The 27,519-nt window shown below is 49.2% G+C and overlaps 1 protein-coding gene and 1 long non-coding RNA gene across 2 annotated transcripts in view; one reads left to right on the forward strand and one right to left on the reverse strand.

Moving 5' to 3' along the window:
- Nucleotides 1-19,377, reverse strand: part of COL27A1 (collagen type XXVII alpha 1 chain) — a 453,351-nt gene extending 433,974 nt beyond the window's left edge. Inside the window, exon 1 of the mRNA XM_063936676.1 lies at nt 18,999-19,377. Within this exon, the coding sequence (XP_063792746.1) occupies nt 18,999-19,051 (53 nt within the window). The 5' untranslated portion in view covers nt 19,052-19,377. The remainder of the gene's footprint in view (nt 1-18,998) is intronic.
- Nucleotides 1-27,519, forward strand: part of LOC134948597 (uncharacterized) — a 174,178-nt gene that overhangs the window by 72,142 nt on the left and 74,517 nt on the right. The window lies entirely within an intron of this gene.

A 27,519-nucleotide genomic window follows, 5' to 3' on the forward strand; every position in this document is an offset into this window, starting at 1 on the left:
CCCCAGCTCCGACACACGTCTTGCTGAAGCCAAGGCCAACAGTGTGAAGGTATTTTACGTCCACCTCCTGTAATGGTTCAACCAGTTCGATTGGAGGAACTGCAGCACCAAATTGAGATCCCAAGGTGCCATGGGAGGCACAAAGTGAGGTTGGATGCGCAGAACCCCTTTCAAAAACATCTGGACGTCAGGGAGAGAAGCCAATTGTTTTTAAAAGAAAATGGACAAGGCCGAAATCTGGACTTTTATGGAGCCCAGACGTAGGCCCACATCCACATCTGCCTGCAGGAAAACGTCCCAGGTGAAATTCCACCGCAGAATAAGCTTTGCTCTCACACCAAGAGAGTATTTCTTCCAAATACGGTGGTAATGTTTAGACGTTACCCACTTCCTGGCTTTGATTATAGTCGGGATAACTTTGTTAGGGATCCCTCTTCTGGCTAGAATCAGCCGTTCAACTTCCATGCCATCAAACGTAGCTGTGGTAAGTCCTGATAGATGAACAGGCCCTGTTGCAGAAGATCCTCACGAAGAGGTAGAGGCCCCGGCTCTTTGAGGAGCATCTCCAGGAGGTCCGCGTACCAGGCCCTTCTTGGCCAGTCCGGAGCAACTAGTATTGCTTTAACCTTTTCCATTTGTATTCTTTTGAGAATTATTGGAATCAGAGGAAGTGGAGAAAACATGTACACCATCTGATAGACCCATGGAGTCGTCAGAGCGTCTACCGCCACTGCCTGTGGTTCTCTCGACCTGGAACAATACCGCTTGAGCTTCTTGTTTGTTAGGCGCCGAGGGTCCGCTCGTCAGTGCGGCCGGCGCCTAGCAACGGGGACGCCACTGTCGGATCGTGTTCCCCGTTGCTGGGTCTAACTTTATATCATCACTGGTTTCCTGGCTGTGTAGCATGCAGCTGCACGGCATGTTGTAATTATCACTCATCTGTTTTCCTGGCCATGCAGCTTGTCAGCTGCATGGCATTTAATCCAATCAGCCTCCAAACAGCTGATTGGAAGACTCTCTGTTAAAAGCACTCCCAGGACTCCTCACAGACGCCGGTGATAGCTTCCTGTTTGCCTGATTCTGCTGCAGAGAGAGTTCCCAGTCCCGGTCTGTTCGTTTGTTCCTGTTCTCAGTGATCCAGTACTCGGAAGTTACCATCTGTTCCTGGAGTCTGACCGAGCACCTTTAACATCTGGTGGTGTTCGTGAGTCGCGGCGCAGCCGTGTGTTGCGGCTTGTCCGCTACTATTTATTATTGTGTTTATTTTGAGTTCTGGAGCTTTGCGGAGGATTCCGCTTCCACAAGATCCACTCTGGTGTCCAGCGGTGCCGGATAGGAGTGTCGGATCTGTGGATCCTTGGTTGTCCTTTTCCCTGGCGGCTAGTCCGCACATACCTTTTGATTTAGTTAAGTTAGCTTGTAACCCCTGGCTTGGTTGCTTAGTCAGAGGGCCCCTTGTTATCTCCCTGTCTCGGACTTCCCCTTGTCTCCCATTAAGACCTGCGGGGGCATCGGGGTTGGGCAGACATAATCCGCCCTTCGAACGCGGCTGCCATGGGCTCAAGCAACCATAGTCTCGCAGGGGATTTCTGATAACACGGTCGAGACAACGGAGTTAGGGCGCCAGGGGTTACTAGGCTCTCCAGCTCCCACAACCTGTATTTCATTCCTGTACTCAGATCTCTGCCATAAGATCTTCTCCAGTCTGGAGTACAGGAATCGTAACATTATCACCGGCCAGACAAAAGAAAAAATTTCAACAGGAGTTAATTTTTTCACTTATCCAGTAGGGAGAATTTTGTCGGCCTCATGAATCCCACCGGTGTTGGGCCAAATCCTGGCCAGTTTTTGGTTAGTCAGATTCAGGAACTTACCCAGATGGTTCAGGATCTGTCCCTCCGGGTGAGCTCACAGGAAGATCTGTTACGGACTTCCCCGAGGGTCATCCCTGAACCAAAAATGCATCTGCCTGACCGTTTTTCTGGGGATAGAAAACAGTTTTTTAATTTTAAAGAGTCTTGTAAACTATATTTTCGTTTAAGACCAGTTTCCTCAGGTACGGAGGCTCAGCGGGTTGGAATTATAATTTCTCTGCTTCAGGGGGATCCTCAGACCTGGGCTTTTGGTTTAAAGACAGACGATCCGGCCTTATCGTCTGTAGACGCTTTTTTGAAATCTTTAGGGCTATTGTATGACGACCCTGATAGAGAGGCATCCGCAGAAAGTCAGTTGCGTGTTCTAAGACAGGGTAGGAATCCTGCAGAGAATTATTGTACGGAGTTTCGCCGTTGGTCGAACGACTGTGGCTGGAATGATCCTGCCCTGCGCAGTCAGTTTCGCCTCGGCTTATCTGAATCTATAAAAGACAGCCTCCTTCAGTATCCCGCTCCTGAGAACCTTGATAAACTCATGGAGCTCTCTATTAAAATAGATCGTCGGCTCAGAGAGCGGAGGACTGAGAAAGGGGCATCTGTAGTTTCTTTTCCCTGTGTTTCTTCCGTTCCGATAGACATGGAGGAGCCTATGCAGATTGGTCTCTCCAAATTGTCTCCGGAAGAAAGAACCAGGAGGCAAAATTCTGGTCTGTGTTTGTACTGCGGAGGTAAGGGACATTTTGCCCGTAGTTGCCCAAACAAGTCGGGAAACTTCCTGACCAAGTGAATAGTGAGGGGGTTCACTTTGGTCTACAGCTCATCTCCTCAAATAATTCACTATTGGTTCCTGCTAAAGTTTCTTATGACAGCCTCTGTTCCTCGGTCTCTGCTTTTGTGGACAGTGGAGCTGCAGGAAACTTTATGGACTTAACATGGGTCAAGGCCTTAGGTATTCCTCAGTTAACCTTAAGTAGGTGTATCACCATGCATGGTTTAGATGGGAGTCCCTTATCCAATGGGGTTATTTCTCTATGTACACCTCCTGTTTTGCTCTCGGTGGGAGCTCTACATTCTGAAAAGATTGAGTTTTTTCTTACCCATTGTCCAGCAGTTCCTGTGGTTCTGGGTCACCCTTGGCTGGCCTTTCATAATCCCATCATAGATTGGCAGTCTGGGGAGATTCTACAATGGAGTACCATCTGTGATAAAGAATGTATTACACTTCCTATCCGAGTAGCTGCTGCCAGGCCCGCACATATTCCTGGAGAGTACCAAGATTTTTTGGATGTGTTTTCCAAGGGCAATGCGGATATTTTGCCTCCCCATAGGCCTTATGATTGTACCATTGAGTTAATTCCTGGTGCCACGTTGCCTAAAGGAAGGTTATATGCATTGTCTGGTCCTGAAACTGTGGCCATGAATGAGTATGTGAAAGAAAGTCTTGAGAAAGGGTTTATCAGGCCATCTAAATCCCCTTTAAGTGCAGGTTTTTTCTTCGTAGAGAAGAAGGATGGTTCCCTCAGACCCTGCATTGACTTTCGAGCCCTGAATAAAATCTCAGTAAAGAATACTTACCCTCTGCCTCTGATCTCTGTCCTCTTTGATCAGCTACGTTCGGCTGTTATTTTTTCCAAGATTGACCTGAGAGGAGCATATAATCTCATTAGAATCAGATCGGGGGATGAGTGGAAAACGGCATTCAGTACTCAATCAGGTCACTATGAGTATCTGGTCATGCCTTTCGGCCTATCTAACGCTCCGGCAGTCTTTCAGGATCTCATTAATGATGTGCTCCGTGAGTTTCTGGGAAGATTCGTTGTGGTCTATTTAGACGACATTTTGATTTATTCTGACTCTATAGAACAACATGTTACCCAGGTGCGTCAGGTACTTAAGAAATTACGTGAAAATCACTTGTATGCCAAACCGGAGAAGTGTGAATTTCACGTCACGGAGGTATCCTTTTTAGGGTACATTATTTCCCCTCGGGGATTCCGAATGGAACCTAAGAAGCTCCAAGCCATCCTGAGTTGGGCGCAACCCACCAACTTAAAAGCAATTCAGCGCTTTTTAGGGTTTGCGAACTACTACAGAAGGTTTATTCACTCTTTCTCTGACATAGTTGCTCCCATTGTGGCACTCACTAAGAAGGGAGCAGATCCTACCAATTGGTCATGTGAAGCTAAAGTATCTTTTCAGGCCTTGAAACAAGCCTTTGTCTCAGCCCCTGTCCTTAGACATCCCAACCCAGAATTGCCTTTCATCGTTGAGGTAGATGCCTCGGAGGTTGGTGTAGGGGCTATCCTTTCTCAGAAGGATCCAGATTCCCTTGAGTTACATCCTTGTGCCTTTATGTCCAGGAAATTCTCATCTGCTGAATCCAACTACGATGTTGGTAATCGGGAGTTGCTGGCTATTAAATGGGCTTTTGAGGAGTGGAGACATTGGCTTGAAGGAGCGACCCATACCATTTCTGTTTTGACAGATCACAAAAATCTTCAATACATTGAATCAGCTAAGCGACTGAATGCCCGACAGGCTCGTTGGGCTTTATTTTTCACTCGTTTCAAATTCATTATCACCTTCAGACCTGGTTCCAAGAATACCAAGGCAGATGCCCTCTCACGCAGTTTTCTTCCCGCTCAAGACAACAGTCCTGTTACTCTCATACTTCCGCCTTCAGTCATTCAGGCAGGTCTCACACAGGATGTTTTTTCTCAATTGAAGCTGCTTCAACATCAAGCTCCGGGAAATACTCCTGCTGGTCGTCTTTTTGTTCCTGAGTTTTTGAGAGCAACTGTTTTGGAGGAATTTCATGATAGCAAAGTTGCAGGGCATCTGGGAGTCGCTAAAACTTTTGAATTGGTATCCCGCTCAGTGTGGTGGCCTGGTCTTTCTAAAGACATTAAAGAGTTTGTTTTTTCGTGTCAGGTCTGTGCACAGCATAAAGTTCCCCGTTCTTTGCCTATTGGTCAACTTATGCCATTGAATGTTCCTCTTAGACCATGGTCGCATATCTCCATGGATTTTGTGGTGGATCTCCCTCTGTCAGCTGGATGCACAGTCATATGGGTGGTAGTGGACCGTTTTAGTAAGATGGCTCATTTTATTGGTCTTCCCCGATTGCCATCTGCCCAGGGATTGGCAGTCTTGTTCCTCCGTCATGTTTTCAGACTCCATGGGTTACCCACTGATATTGTTTCTGACAGGGGTCCACAATTCATTGCACAGTTTTGGAAGTCTTTTTGTGCTTCGTTAAAAATGAAATTATCATTAACCTCCGGTTATCATCCACAATCAAATGGACAGACTGAGCGAGTGAACCAATCCTTAAAACAATATTTGCGTTTGTACTCGGACAAACTCCAAAATGACTGGTCTGAGTTTCTTCCATTGGCAGAGTTTGCTTATAATAATGCCTGTCATTCCTCCACCAATGTGTCTCCATTTTTTGCAGTTTTTGGTTTCCACCCCAGAGCTAATTCATTTTTCCAACATTCCTCTGTCTCCTCTCTGGCCCTGACCTCTCATCTTAAACTTATTTGGAAAAAAGTGCACATAGCTCTCAGAAAAGCAGCTTTCAAGGAAAAAGATTTTTCGGACAGGTTCCGGCGGCCGTGCACTTTTAGAGTAGGAGACAGGGTGTGGCTGTCGACTCGCAATATCAAACTTCGACAAACCTCAGCCAGATTGGGTCCTAGATTTATTGGACCATTTCTCATTATCAAAAAAGTCAATCCAGTTGCTTTCCGGTTACAGCTACCAAAAACGTTACGAATCGGAAATACCTTCCATTGCTCTTTGCTCAAACCATATGTTTCATCTAGCAGATTTCCTCGTAAAAAACCTCAGGGGAGATCACCAGTTAATGTACAGGGTCAGCAGGAGTTCGTGGTTGAGAAGGTTCTCGATTCCAAGCTGTCCCGGGGTCGGCTTTATTTTTTGGTGCATTGGAAAGGTTATGGTCCTGAGGAAAGGTCGTGGGTCCTAGATGAGGACCTTCATGCCCCAAGGCTCAAAAGGGCATTTTTTCAAGAATTTCCTCAGAAACCCGGATTTAGGGGTTCCTTGACCCCTCCTCAAGGGGGGGGTACTGTTAGGCGCCGAGGGTCCGCTCGTCAGTGCGGCCGGCGCCTAGCAACGGGGACGCCACTGTCGGATCGTGTTCCCCGTTGCTGGGTCTAACTTTATATCATCACTGGTTTCCTGGCTGTGTAGCATGCAGCTGCACGGCATGTTGTAATTATCACTCATCTGTTTTCCTGGCCATGCAGCTTGTCAGCTGCATGGCATTTAATCCAATCAGCCTCCAAACAGCTGATTGGAAGACTCTCTGTTAAAAGCACTCCCAGGACTCCTCACAGACGCCGGTGATAGCTTCCTGTTTGCCTGATTCTGCTGCAGAGAGAGTTCCCAGTCCCGGTCTGTTCGTTTGTTCCTGTTCTCAGTGATCCAGTACTCGGAAGTTACCATCTGTTCCTGGAGTCTGACCGAGCACCTTTAACATCTGGTGGTGTTCGTGAGTCGCGGCGCAGCCGTGTGTTGCGGCTTGTCCGCTACTATTTATTATTGTGTTTATTTTGAGTTCTGGAGCTTTGCGGAGGATTCCGCTTCCACAAGATCCACTCTGGTGTCCAGCGGTGCCGGATAGGAGTGTCGGATCTGTGGATCCTTGGTTGTCCTTTTCCCTGGCGGCTAGTCCGCACATACCTTTTGATTTAGTTAAGTTAGCTTGTAACCCCTGGCTTGGTTGCTTAGTCAGAGGGCCCCTTGTTATCTCCCTGTCTCGGACTTCCCCTTGTCTCCCATTAAGACCTGCGGGGGCATCGGGGTTGGGCAGACATAATCCGCCCTTCGAACGCGGCTGCCATGGGCTCAAGCAACCATAGTCTCGCAGGGGATTTCTGATAACACGGGCGAGACAACGGAGTTAGGGCGCCAGGGGTTACTAGGCTCTCCAGCTCCCACAACCTGTATTTCATTCCTGTACTCAGATCTCTGCCATAAGATCTTCTCCAGTCTGGAGTACAGGAATCGTAACATTGTTGAGACGAGAGGCCATCATGTCAATTTGTGGATATCCCCACCAACGTGTGAAGCACCTGAACACTTCCGGGTGAAGGCTCCACTCCCCCGGGTGCAGGTCGTGTCTGCTGAGGAAGTCTGCTTCCCAGTTGTCTACTCCCGGAATAAAGACCGCTGACAACGCCACAGCGTTGTTTTCTGCCCAGCGGAGAATTCTTGACACCTCTGACATTGCGGCTCTGCTTTTCGTTCCGCCGTGTCGGGTTATGTACATCACTGCCGTCACATTGTCCGACTGGACCTTAATGGCCCGATCGTGAAGAAGATAAGAGGCCTGCAGAAGGGCGTTGTCTATGGTCCTGAGTTACAGAATATTGATTGGAAGGATGACTTCCTAACTTGACCATCTTCCTTGAAACTGCACCGCCTGGGTGACTGCTCCCCAACCTCTGAGGCTTGCGTCCGTGGTTAACAGGATCCAGTCCTGAATTCCGAACCTCCGACCCTCGACGAGGTGAGAAATCTGTAGCCAATACAGAAGTGAGATCCTGGCTTTTGGCGACAGACAGATCCTCTGGTGCACGTGAAGATGCGATCCAGACCATTTGTCCAACAGATCGAGCTGGAAGGGTCTTGCGTGAAACCTTCTGTATTGAAGTGCCTCGTAAGAGGACACCATTTTCCCCAGAAGGCGAATGCATAGATGCGCCTATATCCGGGTTGGCTTCAAGACATCCTGAACCATTGACTGGATTACCAATGCCTTTTCCAACGGAAGGAACACTTTCTGCGACTCAGTTTCCAGTATCATTCCCAGGAATGGGAGCCTCCGTGTTGGCTCTAGGTGAGATTTCAGAAGGTTCAGAATCCACCCGTGATCCTGTGGAAGTTTGGTTGAGAGACAAATGCTGTCCAGCAACCTCTCCCTGGACGGCGCCTTTATCAGAAGATCGTCCAGGTACGGAATTATGTTCACTCCCTGCTTGCGGAGTATAAACATTTTCTCTGCTATTACTTTGGTGAACACCCTCGGTGCCGTGGATCGACCAAATGGCAGTGGCTGAAACTGGTAGTGACAGTCCTGCATGCAGTGCAAACCGTAGATAAGCCCGATGAGGCGGCCAGATCGGAATGTGAAGGTATCCTTGATATCCAGACACTAGGAATTCCCCTTCCTCCAGACCTGAGATCACCGCTCTCAGAGACTCCATCTTGAACTTGAACACTCTTAAGAACGGGTTCAAGGACTTGAGGTTCAGAATTGGTTGTACCGAAGCGTCCGATTTCGGTACTACAAACAAGTTGGAATAGTATCCCTTGTTGTGCAGATGAGGTGGAACTGGAACAATGACTTGAGTCTGTACCAGTTTTTGGATGGCTGTGCTGTAAAGTTATACTTGCCTCCTGTGAAGCTGGTAAGCCTGATTTGAAGAATCTGTGAGGTGGGAGCTCTTGGAACGCCAGTCTGTAGCCCTGGGAAATAAGAGCTATGACCCAGGGATCCTGGCACGAACTTGACCAGAGGTGACTGAAGAATTTTAGTCAGGCTCCCACCTGACAGTCCTCCAGGCATCGCGGTCCACCGTCATGCTGAAGGCTTTGTGAAAGCAGAGCCTGAGCTCTGTTCCTGAACACCTGCAGTTGCTGGTTTGCGTGGTTTACCACTTGCGCCTCTGGAGGCCGTAGAAGCACCTCTGGATTTTCCCTTAAACTTGGCTGTCCGAAATCTGAAGCTGGATAAGCTTTCCTGGCTGGGGGAGCTGCGGAAGGAAGATACGTAGACTTACCCGCAGTAGCTTTGGAGATCCATTTGTCTAGTTTGTCTCCAAACAAGGCCTCTCCTGTGAATGGTAGGCCTTCCACACCTTCCCTGGAGTCCGCATCAGAAGTCCATTGGCGTAGCCACAAGCCCCTGCGTGCTGACACTGCCATAGCGGTGGTACGTGCATTAAGCAAATCAATCTCTTTTATGGCTTCCACCATAAAGTTTGCAGAGTCCTGTATATGCTGCAAGAGTAAAACAACATCCCCCAAGACAAGGAATCTGACCCCTCAATTAGGTTACCTGACCATTTAGCAATGGCTTTTGTGATCCACGCACATGCAATAGTGGGTCTCTGGGCCACCCCAGCAGCTGTGTACAATGATTTGAGTGTAGTCTCAATTTTACGATCAGCTGTATCTTTTAGGGAGGCTGCACCAGGGACAGGCAATACAAAAGTGACTGCGGACTTCTTTTTTACATTAAAATAATGTCAGGAATTTGCAGAACATCTCTGATAGCCTCTATAAGAGCCTCTATTCTGTCACAGAGTAGCATTCCCCCCCCCCCCCCTTCCAAATACACTTCACCCTCCTCCATGTCTGACCCGTCAGCGTCAGAGTCAGACTGCAGGATATGGGCCAGAGATCGTTTTTGCAGACAAACGGGAGGGGATTGAGACGCTGGTTTGGGGACTGAGTCTCTATTCATAAACTCATCCACAGTCTGTCTTAAGTCTTGCGTCTCTTTCGCTTTGCGGGATAGTTTTGTAGAAATATTTGAGATCATTACCTTAATGGAATTAACCCACTCCGGTTCAGCCCCGCTATTCTGGGAAGGTGTCCTACCTTGAGTACCCAGTAGTGAGCTCCCTGGTGAAGAGAAACACTCCGCTGTACAAGAAACACACTCTTTGCCTGACATAATGTAAATGTAAGAGCACACACACACACAGGAAAAGTTTAAGCACAATTAACCCACAAAGAGCCCTTCAGGGAGACACAGAGTTATTTGGAGCCAGCCCCCACCGCACCCTTATCGCCAATGACAAGCTTAGCCGGGTCGCAGACTAAGTATCCTAATAATCGATCCCCCTCTGCTATGACCCCATGGTACCGCTGAGGTAATCTGGAGTCTCTCCGGAGGAGCTGCGCGTCCCTGTCAGTCAGCATCTGTGTCCACTGCAGAGGGAAAATGCCGCTGGTGAGCTGCTGGATCCGCTCATAGTGAAGGCCCCGCCTCTTCAATGGCGCGCGGTCTTCCCGCTTTTTTAATACTGGCTGAGGTAACCTGGTGCTTAAAATGGATAGAAAACCGTTTTAAGGCTGTTTTTGCCAGTGTGGGTACAGTGTACTGAGACGCAGCTGTGTACTGTGTCTGGAGACGCATTCCGCCCCGATTAGAAGCCGTGCGTCTCCGTACCCTCATGCCGCCATAATGGCTGGCGACCCGCTAGCCGGGACGCCAGCTTAGTACTCACCACTCTTCATTCTTCTGGCTCTGATAGGGGTGGCGGCATGCTGGCAGAATGTACGCTCACCGTGGTGGTGCTTGCGAATAGTTCCCTCAGGGGCTCAGTGTCTTGTCAGTGGGGAATGGGACCATTAACCCTTCAAGAGGTTGGGCCGTTTCCCCCCTAAGTCCCACGAAGCAGGCAGGCTGGTGCCAACCAGCCCTGCCTGAAAATAACAAACATATAAAATAAATGCAGAAAACTCTTCAGGAGCTTCCATAAGCGTGACCGTTTCTAAACTGAATCTGGTAGGAGGGGCATAGAGGGGGGAGCCAGCCCATACTATCAAATTATTAAAGTGCCCATGGCTCCTAGTGGACCCGTCTATACCCCATGGTACTAAATGGAACCCCAGTATCCTCTAGAACGTAGAGAAAATTGAATTCCCCCTTAATGGTTGTTAATGGTTGTTATATTCTCACATATTAGAAAGGGGTACGGGTAGACTCAACTTAGGTCGACAGTTATTAGGTCGACCACTGAAGGTCAACATGGGCATTAGGTCGACATGCACTAGGTCGCCAGGTGAAAAGGTCGAAATTAGTTTTTGGACTTTTCTTGGTGTCGTTTTCTTCGTAAAGTGACGGGTAACCCTAATTAATGCACTGTGTCCCCTCAAATGGCTCGCTTTGCTCGCCATGCTTCGGGCAAAGTGCCTCGCTCCGCTACTGCTTTGCTCAGCACAGGTTACCGTTCCAATCGTAATCCACGTGGATCGTCAAGTATGGAAAAATCCATAAAATGGAAAAAAAAAAAAAGTGAAAACCTCATGTCGTCCTTTTGACCCATCGATCTAGTACATGTCGAACTAATGACCATGTCGACCTTCAGTGGTCGACCTAATTACTGTCGCCCTAAGCTGTGTCGACCTAACGACCGTATCCCTAAGAAAGGTCCTGCCACCAGCCTGGCCTCTCTGTAGTAGGAGAGATCCAGCACTTCACCTCTAATGGGAACCTGTGCCAGCTCTTCTGTGTGCAGTCAGAAGGGTCCCACCACCTGTGCCAGCTCTTCCCTTAGCAACCTATCAGCCTCTACCTATTATATAGAGTGTACTTGATAAATACTTCCTCAAAGTTGAAATGTTGCTATGGGTAACTTCCCTAATCTTGCCACTGTTTGATACATCTCTCCCATAGTCTGTTAGATAAATTTATGACCAACTATAAAACAGAGCAGCCTTATAATGCATACTTGTATCACACCACACATTTCTTTAGCATCTTCTATGTTGTGGACTTTTTTATTTGGGATGGGATAATAAATGCAAAATGGGCATTTCATAGTATAAATCAGATGTGTAAACAGTAATGCTATGAGGATTCCGGATGATCAGTTGACAGTCAATAGGTCAACTCCATATGGTTGACATGCATTAGGTCGACTGGTACAAAGGTCAACATGGTCAATAGTCAACATGACAATAGTCAACACACGTGTTTTTTTTACAACTTCTTCATTATTTACCATCCATATGGACGGATGGTGGTCATTAGGTCGACATGTACTAGGTCGACATGGAAAAGGTCGACATTAGTTTTTCACAATTTATTTTTATTTGTTCATTTTTTTACCTTTTTCATACTTAACGATCCACGTGGACTACAATTGGGAACAGTAACCTGTGGGGACACGGTACACTAATTGGGGTTCCCAGTCACTTTACGAAGAAAAACGACACCCAAAAAAAAGTTAAAACATCATGTCGACCTAGTGATCATGTCGACCAAACATGGTCGACCCAATGTATGTCGACCTAATGAACCACACCCACATGGACTACGATTTGGAATAGTTTTCTGTGCCGAGTGCAGCGGTGCTTAGATATGGTTAAACATACAAAATGACACCTCTCAACCATTATCTTCCATTAGTCCAATGATATTACAGTGATAAATAAGCTGTTATTTTTTGGGGTTGCTATAGTTACAGGAGGCAGTTTCTCTTTGCACCACACAGTACATTGCTCCTAACTTATTAATAGCCAGCATACTGTACAAGAGAATGTGCACACTGCCGCAACCAATCAGCAACTCACTTACATTATTCTCTGACAGATAGATGTTAGCAAGTATCTAGTTGCTATGGGTTACTACTTTGTGCACCTTTGTTAGTAGATAACTTCCAGAATTAGTGTGCAATATATATGCAGTACTCATTGCAAAACTATTTTTTATTCCACTTAATTATAAAATAATTTGTGCGCAGCTTAAAAAACTGATTATATATACCTTTAATTAGAGGATGGATGGATAGACTTTATATACACACATTTCCAAGGGAATTGGCAGATCAGAGATCCATGTTGTAGTGCAGGGGGCACTGCTGGCATGGCTGGGCAGGGGCAGTATGTCCGATTAGCTGCATATACCCAGTCCCAGCCATTTAAATGCATACAGCAGGTTTTGTCCAATAGTGGATAACTACATGTTAATAATATGAAAGTCAAGCTTAAAGTTCAATGATTAGGTCAGGTTGGTTTAATAAGTGGATGGCACCAACACAACAGTGCTAGACGGACTGCGATGTGGCTTACACACAAATGTTCCAAGACAAGGTCCTGCTCTACCGTCTCAAACCGGCAGCGGTCAGTGTTAACGCTATATGCTGGAGTGCATATAGAAAATGGGTTACCAGGATGCACCAGCAGACAATATGCCTGCCTCTGATAGATGACCTCCATTCCATTGTCCCAGCTAGGTCACTGTGCTGATGTGATGAGCGCTGCATGGGTGTGTACTAGGGGCCTGACTCAGAGAGGTGCACAAACCTGGTTTATTCAGAGTTGAGCAATTACCGTCAGTCTGCGCATGTGTCTCAGGGGTGTATTCACAAAGCAGTGAAAAGTGTGGAGAAGTGAGCCAGTGGAGAAGTTGCCCATGGCAACCAATCAGCATTGAAGTAACATTTATACATTTGCATACTATACAATTGTACGTAGCAGCTGATTGGTCACCATGGGCAACTTCTCCACAGGCTCACTTCTCCACACTTTTCACTGCTTCATGAATAGATCCCTAAGTCACACTGCACATGTGATCCGCAGGGGTACTGGGACAGCGGTCGCAGAGAGCATTTACTTGCAACACAATTGACAATCAGGGACGGTTTCAGGGAGGTAATGAGGGATTGCTGACTCAAATGCAGGCGTATCGCGTTCATTTTGGGGGCGTGCTTGAGCCTTCGACTGCGATGACTCTAGTGTCTTACTTCCTGCGGCCATGCTGAGCAAGCATGGGGCCACCCATAGCTTCAATAACCCACTGTTCTGCAATGGATGCAGTGTCTTTGTACACATCCGCTGGGATTTGCATAGCGGCCGGTGGGTATCTCAATGCAGATACATGCAGAGGCGACATTTGCACATATTCGCAAAGCCGCTGCGTACACAGTCGCAGGTGCAAATCCATTATGCATACATCTCTGACTCAGCCCCTACGTTAGGACAGACGTCACATATAGAACGAGTTGGCGCATGAGCCAGGACACGCATTCCATGAATCCTCAGGCAGCTAAGTGACAATATAAAGAATGATTAGTCCCCAGTCAAAAGTCAAAACATTGCATGAAACACTAAGGGATTAACCCAGTGGTTCCCAAACTTTTTTTAATCACGGCGCCCTAGAGTATCAGAATTTTTATCACGGCACCCCTAGTCCTAAAGTTTTTAATTGGGAAATTTATAAAAAATTATGAAATTAAGCAAATTATGTTTATATGTCATACTTAGGTTCAGTTATGTGGTGAAGGACAAGATTTGCTTCTGTTTGTACACATATTTTATGACTGGCAGCCACAAGTATTAGTTTTTCCTATTACATGGATAATAAATATTTTGAATTGGTCCTGGACCACCAACCCGAGGCACCCCTGCAAGTGTCCCGCGGCACCCCAGGGTGCCACGGCACACAGTTTGGGAACCACTGGATTAACCCCAAGTACAAGACAGGAGCTAGATTCATATCATGAAAGAAGACTGTATGCAGGCCATAGGGGCATAGCTTCCCCCTCCAGAGCACTCCAGCGACATGCTATGTAGCCGCTGGTAGGAGCAAGCCAGGAGTTCTGCACAGTAACATCTAATGGAATCATTTCCCTGCATGGGTTGAAGAATACAGGACAGCTTTCAGACCTTTCTTTCAGACCTTGCTTTAACCTGGAAGATAGGAGTAGTCATTCAGTAGCTTACCATACTGGCATATCCTGTCACGGGTGTGGTACGTTAGGTAGATTAGACTTAGGTTGACAGTGTCTAGGTCGACCACTATTGGTCGACAGTAAGTAGGTCGACGGGGACTTTATGTCGACATGATAAAAGGTCGACATGAGGGGGTTTTTAACTTTTTTTGGTGTTGTTTTCTCCGTACAGTGGCTGGGAACCCTAATTAGTGCACTGTGTACCGCTGCCGCTGCGCTCTGCACAGGTTACCAGTATGAAAAAGTTATAAAAAAAAAAAGTTAAAAACTCATGTCGACCTTTTGTCATGTCGACCTAGATTATGTCAACCCAGAGTCCCTGTCGACCTAGAAACCATGTCTACTTACTGTCGACAAATAGTGATCGACCTAGACAGTGTCGACTTATTTACTGTCGACCTAAAGACCGGATCCCCCTGTCACAACAGTGACCACACACAGCTACATGTTCAACCAATAGAAGTTAAGTGATAAATTCCCCCCTGCAATTGGGTTATGAGAATTGCCATCCATTTAGGGCAAGCCATGGTACCTCCGCCTATAGAACTACAAGTCCAAACATACTCTGTAAGCCTCAGGTACTGTGGAACTACAAGTCCCAGCTTGTAGAAGATGTACAGTCACTGGCTGCCCTGGAGTTCCTGTTAAACACATGGCAGTGCTGCTCCGAGGATGAATGCTCCGCGGGATGGAAGTGTTGTGGAACCTGTGTGACTGAAGGGTTAATCCTTCCCCCTGTGGCAGTGTATACATTAGGACAGGTATGGACAAGGGTATTGTCTGGCACACTTCAGAATGTAGGATTCCCCTCCCGTCTAGATGTGCAATACGGAGTTCCTGTGTCACACTGCAGGGCATTTGCTAATTACCCTCTGTGCAGGTTTCTAGGTTCTGTAGCTCATCTCCCCAGCTGGATGGCAGGTAACGGTCAGGAGGCACTAGTAATGTCACCCCATGCCCGCCTACACTCTACCCATTATCTCACGCACAAACTCAGACAGTTACTAGGAATATAAAATTGTGGTGACGCCACGTGTGAATGTTATTGTATTTGTGTGTTAAAGGGAAACGGTGGAGCCCTGGTCCAAGCAGCGTTATTTGTGTAACACAGAGCACGAATCCTGTCAGACATCTCCCATCCCTGTCTGCTTTCTACCATACGTGCTATTCCTGACATTTGCAGATCCTGAACCTGACATACACTGTAGGGATTACACTGTCATCCATGGAAAGTGTTGAATGACTGAACTTTACTCACCGCAGCCATGTCTGTTGGGCTAAAACGGACCCCCTGGAGCACGGCCTATGGTGTAACTTAAGGTTTAACTGTTCTTGCTTTAAGGGATACACGTCATGTCATATATTTTGCCAACATTTTCCAAACACCATGCATGAATTTACAGGCAAGTACTTTCCCATCTTTTATTTCTTTTCTTGGGATGCGGTTAATTTACCGCCTGTCGGGATCCCGGCGGAATCCCGACAGGCAGGGAAATGCTGGTGGTCACAATCCTATCAAAAGCCCTGTATTCCCTCACAGGTGGTGGTCCACACCACCACCTGAGGGGGAATATAATAGTGTGGCGAGCAAAACTCGCCACTGGGCCCGCGAGGCGACTAGCTGCGCTCGCTGCCGGAATTCCAACGTCGGTCTCATGACCGCTGGTGTCTCATACTGAATCCCTTTTATTCACCTGTGCAATCGAAGAAAACTGCTTTCTCCAGTTAGAGTGCTAGTTCTTTGGAACAGATATTGGAAATTACTAGCTTTTCCAAATTACTCGACAATTATGTGCACAGTGAATTTACTGCTCTTTCCGCATTGTATTTACATTGCGGGGTCTGCACGAATATACACATATATGCTACGTATACAATTTGGAACTGCTTTTTCAATCTTTAAACAAATATTAGCATCCTTCTAATACAAACTCCTCCAGAACTCCGGAAGACCTCATTAAAGCAAACTAAGATCCTGCTGGGAGAGCCAGAATCCCCCAGCACTGAGAGAGTAGCGCTATCGCCCAGTAACATGAGTGATGCATAATTTGGGGGTAACCATAACAAAGTTCTATACATTCATGCAGTTCTGTGCGCGTCATTAAACAGAAAACCAATACGTTGAGGAAACGAATGAAGAAAAAAACTCAACAGTTTAATCCTGAGTCTTTAGCTTATGTAATATAGGGGGACATTTACTAAGCAGTGATAAGAGCGCAGAAGTGAGCCAGTGGAGAAGTTGTCCCATCAACCAATCAGCAGCTCTGTATAATTTTATAGTATGCAAATTATAGATATTACTTCAGTGCGGATTGGTTGCCATGGGCACTTCTCCACTGGCTCACTTCTCCGCTCTTATCACTGCTTAGTAAATGTCCCCCTAAGTCTTCCACATGGGTTACATGGAGGTAAAAAGCATTAAACTGTTACTGGGCTGACACTTCTACGCCTTGGTCCCTAGAAGAGCATTATGTATACTAGGGCATCTCGCCGTCAGGGAACAGATTGCTGGGTAACTGTAACCCAATGTGCACGTCTAAACTCCTCAGTAATATCAGCGTTCTCCCCCTGCATTGAGGATCATTCTAATGTCTGCTTGCTGACTGGAAAGTTAATCTCATTACCTAGAGAAGCGATTATGGAGGTCACAGCTCTATATGAGGTTTACTTACAAAGTTTACACTTATGACCTGTTCATGCTGCAGCCACATAAGGTTGCCAATTACATTTTCTGATCGATGCCCTATTCTGCCCGTGTTTAGGTTTTCTGCAGAGCTGATACCCAGTCGGGGTTTCATTCTAAGAATAATTCACTTTCAAACCTCAATTAAATCAATGTGCTGTATATGCTGAGAATGACCGGTCTGTCAGCAGCCACAGGAATTTGTCTACACATACCCAGTATACCACTAGCTCTGCGCACATACAATCCTGGAGCAGCTACAGTCCTAGTCACTCATTCAGGAGTGCGATCCTCTGTCCCAGGACATCCCTGCCGTCACTAGCACTCGCCCAGCAGCAGACTTTACCCTGTACTTATGCAGCAAAGGCTCAATATGGGTGCACCCACCCAGCAGGGGGCCCATATGAAACACCCACCCAGTGGTCATTAAGTGTACATTGTACAAACAAGGGACCCTCACGCAGGCACACAGTGAGCAAGGGACCTGGGCGCAGGCACGCAACAAGCAAGGGACCGCCGCACAGGAACGCCACAAGCAAAGCACGCCGCAAGCAAGGGACCTCCGCGCAGGCACGCCGCAAGCAAAGCACGCCGCAAGCAAGGGACCCCCGCGCAGGCACGCCGCAAGCAAGGGACCCCCGCGCAGGCACGCCACAAGCAAAGCACGCCGCAAGCAAGGGACCCCCGCGCAGGCACGCCACAAGCAAAGCACGCCGCAAGCAAGGGACCCCCGCGCAGGCACGCCACAAGCAAGGGACCCCCGCGCAGGCACGCCACAAGCAAAGCACGCCGCAAGCAAGGGACCCCGGCGCATGCACGCAACAAGCAAGGGACCGCCGCACAGGAACGCCACAAGCAAGGGACCCCGGCGCATGCACGCAACAAGCAAGGGACCGCCGCACAGGAACGCCACAAGCAAGGGACCTCCGCGCAGGCACGCCGCAAGCAAATGACCCCCGCGCAGGCACGCCGCAAGCAAGGGACCCCCGCGCAGGCACGCCACAAGCAAGGGACCCCCGCGCAGGCACGCCACAAGCAAATGACCCCCGCGCAGGCACGCCGCAAGCAAGGGACCCCCGCGCAGGCACGCCACAAGCAAGGGACCCCCGCGCAGGCACGCCACAAGCAAGGGACCCCCGCGCAGGCACGCCACAAGCAAATGACCCCCGCGCAGGCACGCCGCAAGCAAGGGACCCCCGCGCAGGCACGCCACAAGCAAGGGACCCCCGCGCAGGCACGCCACAAGCAAGGGACCCCCGCGCAGGCACGCCGTAAGCAAGTGACCCCCGCGCAGGCACGCCGCAAGCAAGGGACACCCCGAGCAGGCACACGGTGAGCAAAGGACCCCCTCTCCGCAGGCGCACAGCGAGCAAGGGACCCCCACTCAGGCGCACAGCGAGCAAGGGACCCCCACTCAGGCGCACAGCGAGCAAGGGACCCCCACTCAGGCGCACAGCGAGCAAGGGACCCCCGCGCAGGCACGCATCAAGCAAGTTACCCCCACGCAGCAAGCAAGGGACCCCCGCGCAGGTACACAGCAAGCAAGGATTCCCCATATGCATGGACCCAGTCAGGCAAGGATACCCCATATGCATGGACCCAGTCAGGCAAGGATTCCCCATATGCATGACCCAGTCAGGCAAGGATACCCCATATGCATGGACCCAGTCAGGCAAGGATTCCCCATATGCATGGACCCAGTCAGGCAAGGATTCCCCATATGCATGGACCCAGTCAGGCAAGGATTCCCCATATGCATGCATGCACCCACCCACCCTATCAAGGGTCCCAAGTATGTGTACAACACAGTGAAATCCGGGACCAAAGTCCCTGCTGCTGAATGTCCCTCCTGAAGTCCCTGTCAGGCATCAAACTACTGTACATCCTCAAAGACCCTGTGCATGGGCAGCCGCGACCCCCTCCCTCCTGCAGCCCAGTACTCACCCCCTGGACGCGGCTGCTCTGAGTTTGGAGCCCGAGGCTGATACCGGCTCCATCACGGTTACTTCATTCTCTCGGCGGCCGGGGGCTTTACGTCCATTGGAGTGAGAGCATCCCGTCCCTGGCTGAGGGCACCCTCCTTGCTGGTGCAAGTGCCACTCACTCCCCCGGGACTCTGCATGCACCTGGGGAGGGGGGCGGGGGGCAGGTCTGGGCTGTGCTGGGAGCCATGGCAGCCTGACCCCTGGCGGTTCTCTCTGCACCCCCTCTCCTGACTTCAGGGGGTCCCCGGCCAGCAGCAGCAGCAGCAGACGGAGATTCCTCCCTGCTGGACCCGAGCTGCACAGGGAAGGAAAGGAAGGCTCCGGGAAATAATGCACTGGATATAAGGCTCAGCGCCACTGCTGCTCTCTTGTGGCCAAACTGCAATACTACACCCCTAACAGCAATACTTTTTTTCCCCCTTCTTTTTATAAATCAGAAGCAGGTTTATTTTATTTTATTTTATTATTAAGGACTAAGGTTCTATAAAAGTTGTGACCAAGCTGGATGCCATTCAAATTATATCTAATTACAGGTTTCCACACTGTCCCTATTTCATTTGCAGCCTAGGCAGCAAAACATGGATCCAAACCAAACAGCAGATTTAATAAATTAAAATGTGTAAAGGATTATTTTACCCTCCAGTTTTTCCACTCTTATAAGCCAGAAAACTGCTGAATAATACACTATTGCCAGCCAAATATTCTCTTTTTTTCCCTCTTTCTTTACAAGAAAATTGTTGGTAACAGTGATATTTATTTGCAGATGTTTGCTAATTAGTATTAGCAGACATTTTTTTTACAAAAAAGTGGTAGTGTTTACGGCGGAGGAGGGGGATGTGCTTGGCACATCTCTCCGTAATACAGACGTCATGCCTTTCCTCAGTGACTTCTCAAGCAGTGCTAAAATAGCTAGAGAAAAGGAAAATTCAAGTACAGACACATGCTTCTGTGTTTGGCAGCTGTATCAATAAATACAGCTCATATCAATGACTTCTATATGAAGAGACGAGACCATCATGCAGCTCTGTACCTCACTCATGCAAATACCAAACGTTCAGACTACTTAAACACAAATAAAACACAATATCCCACATAAAATGCTCTGAACTGCATACACTCTGCACTACAGCTATTACAGGACACTGCTCTACACTACCCATATAGCTTCGTAATTCTCTGCACTACAAATATAGGAGGTCAGTGTCCTGCATTACACTTTTTTGCATTGCTCTGCACTACACACATAAAGCAACATCTCTGTACTAACTATACATGCTATACAGGACACTCCCCTAAACTACACATAGAGGACACTGTACACATAACAGAGGATATGGCTCTATACCACTTCCTAATATATACATGAAGGAGAACACTACACATATGCAAGAGGATAGCGATGTGCAGTACACATTCACACTGCTCTGCAGGACTGTATTGTATAATGCTCTGCACTATACATACAGATCCATGCTGCTCTACACTATTGTGCATTACAGATATTAACAATGCTGGGCTCTACAAATACAGGTTCACACAGTTCCAGACAACATATAGATGCACCCATGGCTCTGCATTACACATACAGGAATACACTGTTCTGCACTACAATACAGGAGGACACTGCTCTGTACTACACATCCAGAAGGACATTCCTCTGCACTATAAATAGTTGCACTGTTCTGCGCTATATTACACATGCAGGAGGACACTCCTCAACACGGTACATGCGGGACAACACCGCTGTGTACTGATATTCACAATGGTCTGCACTACACATACAGGAGGACACTGCTCTGCACTACCCTACATATACAGAAGACCACTGCTCTGTATTACACCTTCACTAGGACACTGCTCTGCACTACACATACAGGAGGACACTGCTCTGCACTACCCTACATATACAGAAGACCACTGCACTGTATTACACCTTCACTAGGACACTACTCTGCACTACACATACAGGAGGACACTGCTCTGCACTACCCTACATATACAGAAGACCACTGCTCTGTATTACACCTTCACTAGGACACTGCTCTGCACTACACATACAGGAAGACACCGCTGCACTACAATTACCCACAGTGCACTACATATACAGCAGGACATTGCTCTGCAATGCACGACACATATTCACATTGCTGTGCACTATACATACAGCAGGACACTATACACTACACATACAGGTTCACACTACTGTGCAATATTACGTATACAGCTGTCCTACCAAATACACTTAAAAATTTATTTTTATTGAGTTTATTTCCAGATCAACCATTGTCTCTGTGCTTCCTGACCTCAGTGGGGTCCCATTAATGCGTTTAAACCCTAAAATACCACTGAGGGTTGCTTGATGTTTACATCATTGTGTCCTCCACAGACCTTGCACAACTACATTACAGCTGGGTGCAGACTATTTACACTGTCACATTCTCAGGTGAGTGTGTGGCCCCTGAGCAGAGAGCTCTGTCTGCACACTAGCACAGACTGCATACCCTGTAACAGAAGTCTGGCAGGTTTATTAGCATGGGAACAACATGATTCCTTCCCATCGCTGCACTTAATCGCCAGTTTCTTCCCACTAATTAATGGGCAATTCATTCTCCAGCTGTACACAGAAGTCGAGCAGAGACCAGTCCAGGACACATATTGTAAAGTCTGGCAAAACTCATTCACAATTCCATCATGGAGACTAAAATGAAAGAACAATTAACCCGATTGTGTGCTATATCTGATTGGATGGCGTCAGCTATTGAGGATTGGCCATTTTTACAAGGATATTCAAGCAAGTCATTCAAAGGCTGGCGCAGTTACGCATCAGTCATGGATGTCATATCACAGGATTCCCAGAAATGAGGAACAGAAGCCAGGTCATTGGATAAGGCTGAAATGATTGCTTAGTACACAATCTGATGTCATAGGAAACCCTTCTTCCCCAGGAACAGCCATTACAGAGTAGTTGATGGCCACTACATAAAGTTCTACTGATGTAACTACATCCCATTTATATAAGCCTGGACCTTTAACAGGTACCAACCACTGCTACTAGACCATAGGCAGGTGATTGATATTTAGGGGTAAATGTACTATGGTGGGAGTTCTATTTAAGATGGGATGTTACCCATAGCAACCAATCAGATTCTACTTCTCATTTATCTGGCACCTTCTAGAAGATAATACCTGGAATCTGATTGGTTGCTATGATAACATCCCATCTTAAATAGAACTCCCATCTTAGTAAATTTACCCCTTAGAATATAATGGAACTGGAATAGAAAAGCCATATTTCTACAGCATCATTCCTCCAATCATACTTTAGTACAGTCATAAACGGCCGATGACTTTTCCTTGCTAATCAACATCAAATACAGATTTAAATAAACCCCAAACCCAATTTTGACAGCAGTAATTGCCTTGCACCTGCAACATCAATCCAACCAGACAGCAGCCAAGTTCTTGCAACCCATCAGGTCTGTGAGGGTTCAGATCATTTCTATCTAACAGGTTCTCCCCTGCAACAATGTACAAACTTCCAATCTTAACAATTTTGCCACAAAATGTACAAACTAGCAGTAAATGCAATCTCCACCCCCTGGCGGATAAATGGTTAAAGTGTACTTAAATTTTGCATAAATTGTCCCTTTAAATTTGGCATAGACACTTACTTGGTGGCTTGGTGAGAAGTACAATCTCTCCTTCCAACCCCTAAATTCATTTGTATTCATTTGTCCCAGCAGCTATGATCTTGCTTCTTTTCTTTTTTTGTTTATTTTGTTTCCTTGGATGTTTTTTTCTTTTTGGTTGTTTTTTTTAATTTTTTTTAAATTTATTTTTGAAGTTCTAAATCGACTCCTGATTAGAGAGTCGGAAAGCACCGCGTGTCTCCTGGGTCATTGGAGTGGCAGGTACAACCGATTCTGGAAGAGAAAACTTCTGAGGCAGGCAGATATAGGCTTGCACTGGTCTTAAACTAGAGTGCTGTACCCAAGCAGTGTGCCTGCTGGATGCTCATTTGACACAGCAAGGCACAAGAAGGGAGGGGGGGGGATGAAAAAAAAAAATCTCTCTTTGAAGAGTCTGTCATAGGCGCACATGAAGACGCTAGGTCTTATAAACCTACCCTTGTCCTTTTAAATAGCTGCAGTCAGTATGAGAGGGGGGCTTTTTTTTTTTTTTAAAGAAAAAACAGGTATCTGGTTTCAGTGCAAACATTTAACTAATAAGCAAAACTCCTGCCTCCGAAAGGGAGGTTCCCTGTGGCATACAGGAATACAAGGAGTACCAGTGTCTGTGCACAGAGGCTGCAAACATCAAGGCTGAGGAGCTTGGGGATATACAAAGACCAAGACGTATCATAACAACAGCACGGAAAGAAAATAGGTGGACGCATATGTAACAACAACAGGTTTACATTGACAAATAATAAACCTGGAACTCTAGAAGGCATTTACCTACATAGCACTGAATTTAGACTATTTCCTCCTGGCAGCTGAAATCCTGCTGAAGATGATGACAGTAGGTCGGCCAGTGCATCCCTGGGGTCATATTGCTAGCTGGTGTTTGGAGTTAGAACCCTGTAGGAGAAAATGTTAATATTAAAATGAAATAACTCAGGATGTTCAGTAAGCATATACACAATATCATTTATTAACAGCTATTTAGTGAATACATATTCTTCAGTGCTTGCACAGATACTATTGGGACAGTGGCGCTAATTCAGGTTGGATCGCAAATTGTGATTGAAACAGAATTATTGCGATCGCCTCACGGGCGCATGCACAGCGCCTGTCCTGTGCGTGCACCCGCACTTCCTGCGGGGGGCTGTCTGTCAATCAGGCAGAGTCGGTCACCGGGCGGGGGGAGGGGCAATGCTCCCTTTCCGAGGTGGAGCCGGAGCATTGCAGGGGCGGAGCCGGGCAAATAGGGGGGGGGGGGGGGGGGGCGGCGCGAATGGGGCATGAGGCATCCCTAATTCCTGTGTTTGCAATTTCTGCTTCATCAAGGGGGGGGGGGATGCTTCATCAAGGGGGAGGGGGGGAGCCCACCTAGAAAGGTGGGCAAGTCTCCCACATTCAGCTGATTACCTTCTCAACCCCCCACTCACAGAGAAAAGTGGATGGGGCAATGATGCAATTTGCTCTAAATTGCGTCATCATAGCCCCGCCCCCCACTTTACAATGCTGATACTGTGAGCATTGTAAAGTGAGGGACAGGGCTGCCATGATGCGATCACACCTTCACGTCCCTGTACTGCCCCTTATTTTGAACCTCGCCCCCCTGGTGTGTGACCTGGCTGCTACCTCCCTCAGCTGTAAAGTAAACAAAGACTGGCTACAAGTCCAGACTGCGTAGGGAATATAATGTGACCGAGCAGCATAAGCGCACCATCTGGGCTTGCGGAGCGCCTCTCAATGCATCACCTTGGCTTGGAAGGGGTTAATATTTTGTGGTGGGAGGAACGTAGAGAGAAGGTCCGGGAGGCTGATTGGCTGGATTGTGGATAGGGGCTGGCCTGTCATGCATATAGGCTGCTGACCTGGTACTTCCTGCCTCTTTCCAGCTCTTCTCGTGAGGCTGATAAGTACTGCTCATTTCATATACCTCCTTATTCTCTCTCATACTCCTATTCCATATTTATACCTCTACTCTTCAACCGATCTCTCTCCTCTGTACCTTTCCTGCTATATCTCCCTCTACTCCTCTGCTATCTACTACCCCCCCCCCCCCCCCTTTTTTCTTTTCCTTATTCCTTCCTATCACAGTTTTTCTCTTTTGATAGTCCCTGTGTCCCTCATGGCTGCCAGAATTAGACCCAGCCGCAGCGCTGGCCTCCCCGCCCGGCTCATGGACTCCTCTGATATCCAGCCGGCCCGGGAACACCTGCTGCGGCTGCCGTGCGTGAGACTTGGAACGGGCGCGTCCGGGCTCGGCCGCCCCCTCATGCTCCCCGCGCGTGCGCTCTCCATCTCCTTCCCCGCTGCTAGCCGCGGCAGGGCACGGAGCACCGGAGGGCCGGGGACGCATTCGGCGGCGTGCCAGGGACGGTGTTCTGCCGTCCCTGAGCCCGATGCTCGTCGCTGCTGGTGGCCGCTCAGATCACGTGGGGCCGGAAAGGAGCTCCCGGCCCGCGGATCTGCGACTCGCTACCGCCAGGGGGGGCTGTACTAATAATCCCTTTAGGGTTACTGGGCGGGTGGGGGGTCGCGCGGCTGCCGGACACATGCAGTCTAGTCAGCGCGCACGTGCCGCAGTTCCTCCATCCAGCTGGGGGGCCCAGATGAGGCCTAAACCCTCTGGTACTCTTGTCCGACCAGCGCCCTCCAGCGACAGGCCGGGGCATCGCCCCCGCTCTGCTGCTGCGGATGGGCCATTGCCGGTTGCGGATAGGGCAGGGCCGGTCAGGCGGGGGCGTTCCGCATCCGCGCACGGTGGGATGGGCCACCTGGCCTCTCTTGCCGTGGATGGCCCTGGGGCGCCTGCCCCTTCTGGGTTGCCTCGCGTGGTGATTAGCGCTGTCGCCGATCGTGGCCGTGCGGTTCCCCCCGGGCACAGGCGGGGAGCTCTGCCGGCGGTCACTCACCCCATCAGGGGGCGGCGTGCGCCGGCAGATGGCGAACGTTCTGCCCCTCCCCGCGTCCAGTCATCTCCTGCCGACGCTGCTGCGGACGGCTCTCAGTCCGACGTCGCGCTGCCTCCTTCTAGTAGTGACGACTCTCCAGTTTCTCATTTTGAGGCCAATGCTCGGGATAGGAGGAGGTTACGGCGCCGGCGGTTTGAGCGAGGTTTATCGCAGCAGGACGGATGTGCCGTGTTAGCCGACAGTGAGGGATCATCCGGGTCCTTGCTCCCGACGGGAGGTTTGCCAACCTCCTATGGGACACGCGACTTGCGTGGCGGGTCTGATCTTCCTACGCCTGCCACTGTGGCTGCACCCTTGGTGGACGCCACCATTCTGTCCGCCATTTGTGCCGCTGTTGTGTCGGCAGTGGCTCCCTTGTTATCCTCTGTACCCGGGGGACTGGGGCGGCCCACTGCTTCTTTGGTGGATAGCATTGCGCAATCTCTTACCCCGCTTCTGTCCTCTGGCGCGACGGTCCCCCCGCCTGCCCCGCTCCCGGTGGCTGCGGGTCCGGTGGGGAAGCAGGGGAACAATGTCTCGTTTGTCTCCCCAGCCGCGGACGTCGGGTCAGGAATGGAGTCAGTCGGTGCATCCACGAGTCGTCCGGTGGTCGCTGGGATGGACGGTGTTCCCTCTCGTACAGGTGAGTCTTCATCGGACCCTGACTGGTCCAGGGGGAGCGCGGTTACACCTCGTAGCGGCTTGGGGTCGGGTGCTCACTCCAGCTCTTCTGGCAGCGGCAGCAGTGCGGGTAGGGTTTCCAGCAAGCGCAGCAGGCGCAGGTGCAGGCGTCGGGGCACGGATTCTTCCCTTGCCTCTACGTCCTCGGAGGGTCTGTCCTCCTCCGATGGCGGCTTGCACAGGGTTAAGCGTCGCAGACGGCGCGAGCATCGGTATTCAACCTCGTCCGCCTCCCAAGTCTCGGTGGAATCAGACACCATGCACTGCGCTAATACGGCTGTGCAACGTGGACTCAGGCCCCGGGTCCGGGACCGTATTCGTAAGGGCCAATATGTCAATATTTTTACTCTTACTAGCGACGATCGAAAAGCCTTACTTTCAGCTAAGAAAAAGGGGCAGGGCAGCGAGGACGCTTTGCGCTCCTACCCGAATTGGGTTCGATGCATGTTGATCTTTGCCGCGTGTTACCTAGAGACCCGCCCGGACGAACACATGAACGTTGTGCGATATCAATTCCTCATACAAGTGCTGTACCATAAGTACAAAGGGTCGGCCTGGCGTCGTTATGATGAGGATTTCTGGCGTCGTTATGATGAGGATTTTCAGCGGAAACAACACGGGCGGCAGATCTATAACTTCGGTTAAAAAAATGTGGAATTGTGCTCGGAACTGACCCAGGGTCTGGCCGGCACTGCGGAAGGCGGCACGGCGAGACGATAGGCAAAACGACCTGCCTCTCGTTCTGCCGGCTTTCGCGGCGGTTCAGGGCGCGCGGGGCATGGCAAATGCTTCGCTTTTAATAATGCCCAATGTGACTTAGGGGGGCGGTGTCATTTTCGTCATTCCTGTATCAGATGTGGCGGGGGCAACGGGATTAAGGACTTCCCCAGTCCAGGGACCGGGGGTGCTTCCGGACCGCAGACCCGGCAGAGTCGCGCTCCCGCTGCCTCCGGCGTTGGCCACAGCCCCCACCCCAATTAGACTTCGGGCGCTCATTCCCTGGCTGCGACGGTACCCGCGGCCGGCGGACGCCCATTTCTTACACTCGGGTTTCGCGTCGGGCTTCCCCTTGCCGATACATGGTCCCGGGGGGGGGGGGGGGGGGGGTACGACCCTGCGTACGGCTCAGGAGTTTCCGGACGTGCTCCGCCAGAAGGTGGAGGCTGAGGTGGCG

The sequence above is a fragment of the Pseudophryne corroboree genome, chromosome 8, assembly GCF_028390025.1.
Source record: "Pseudophryne corroboree isolate aPseCor3 chromosome 8, aPseCor3.hap2, whole genome shotgun sequence".
NCBI lineage: Eukaryota > Metazoa > Chordata > Amphibia > Anura > Myobatrachidae > Pseudophryne > Pseudophryne corroboree.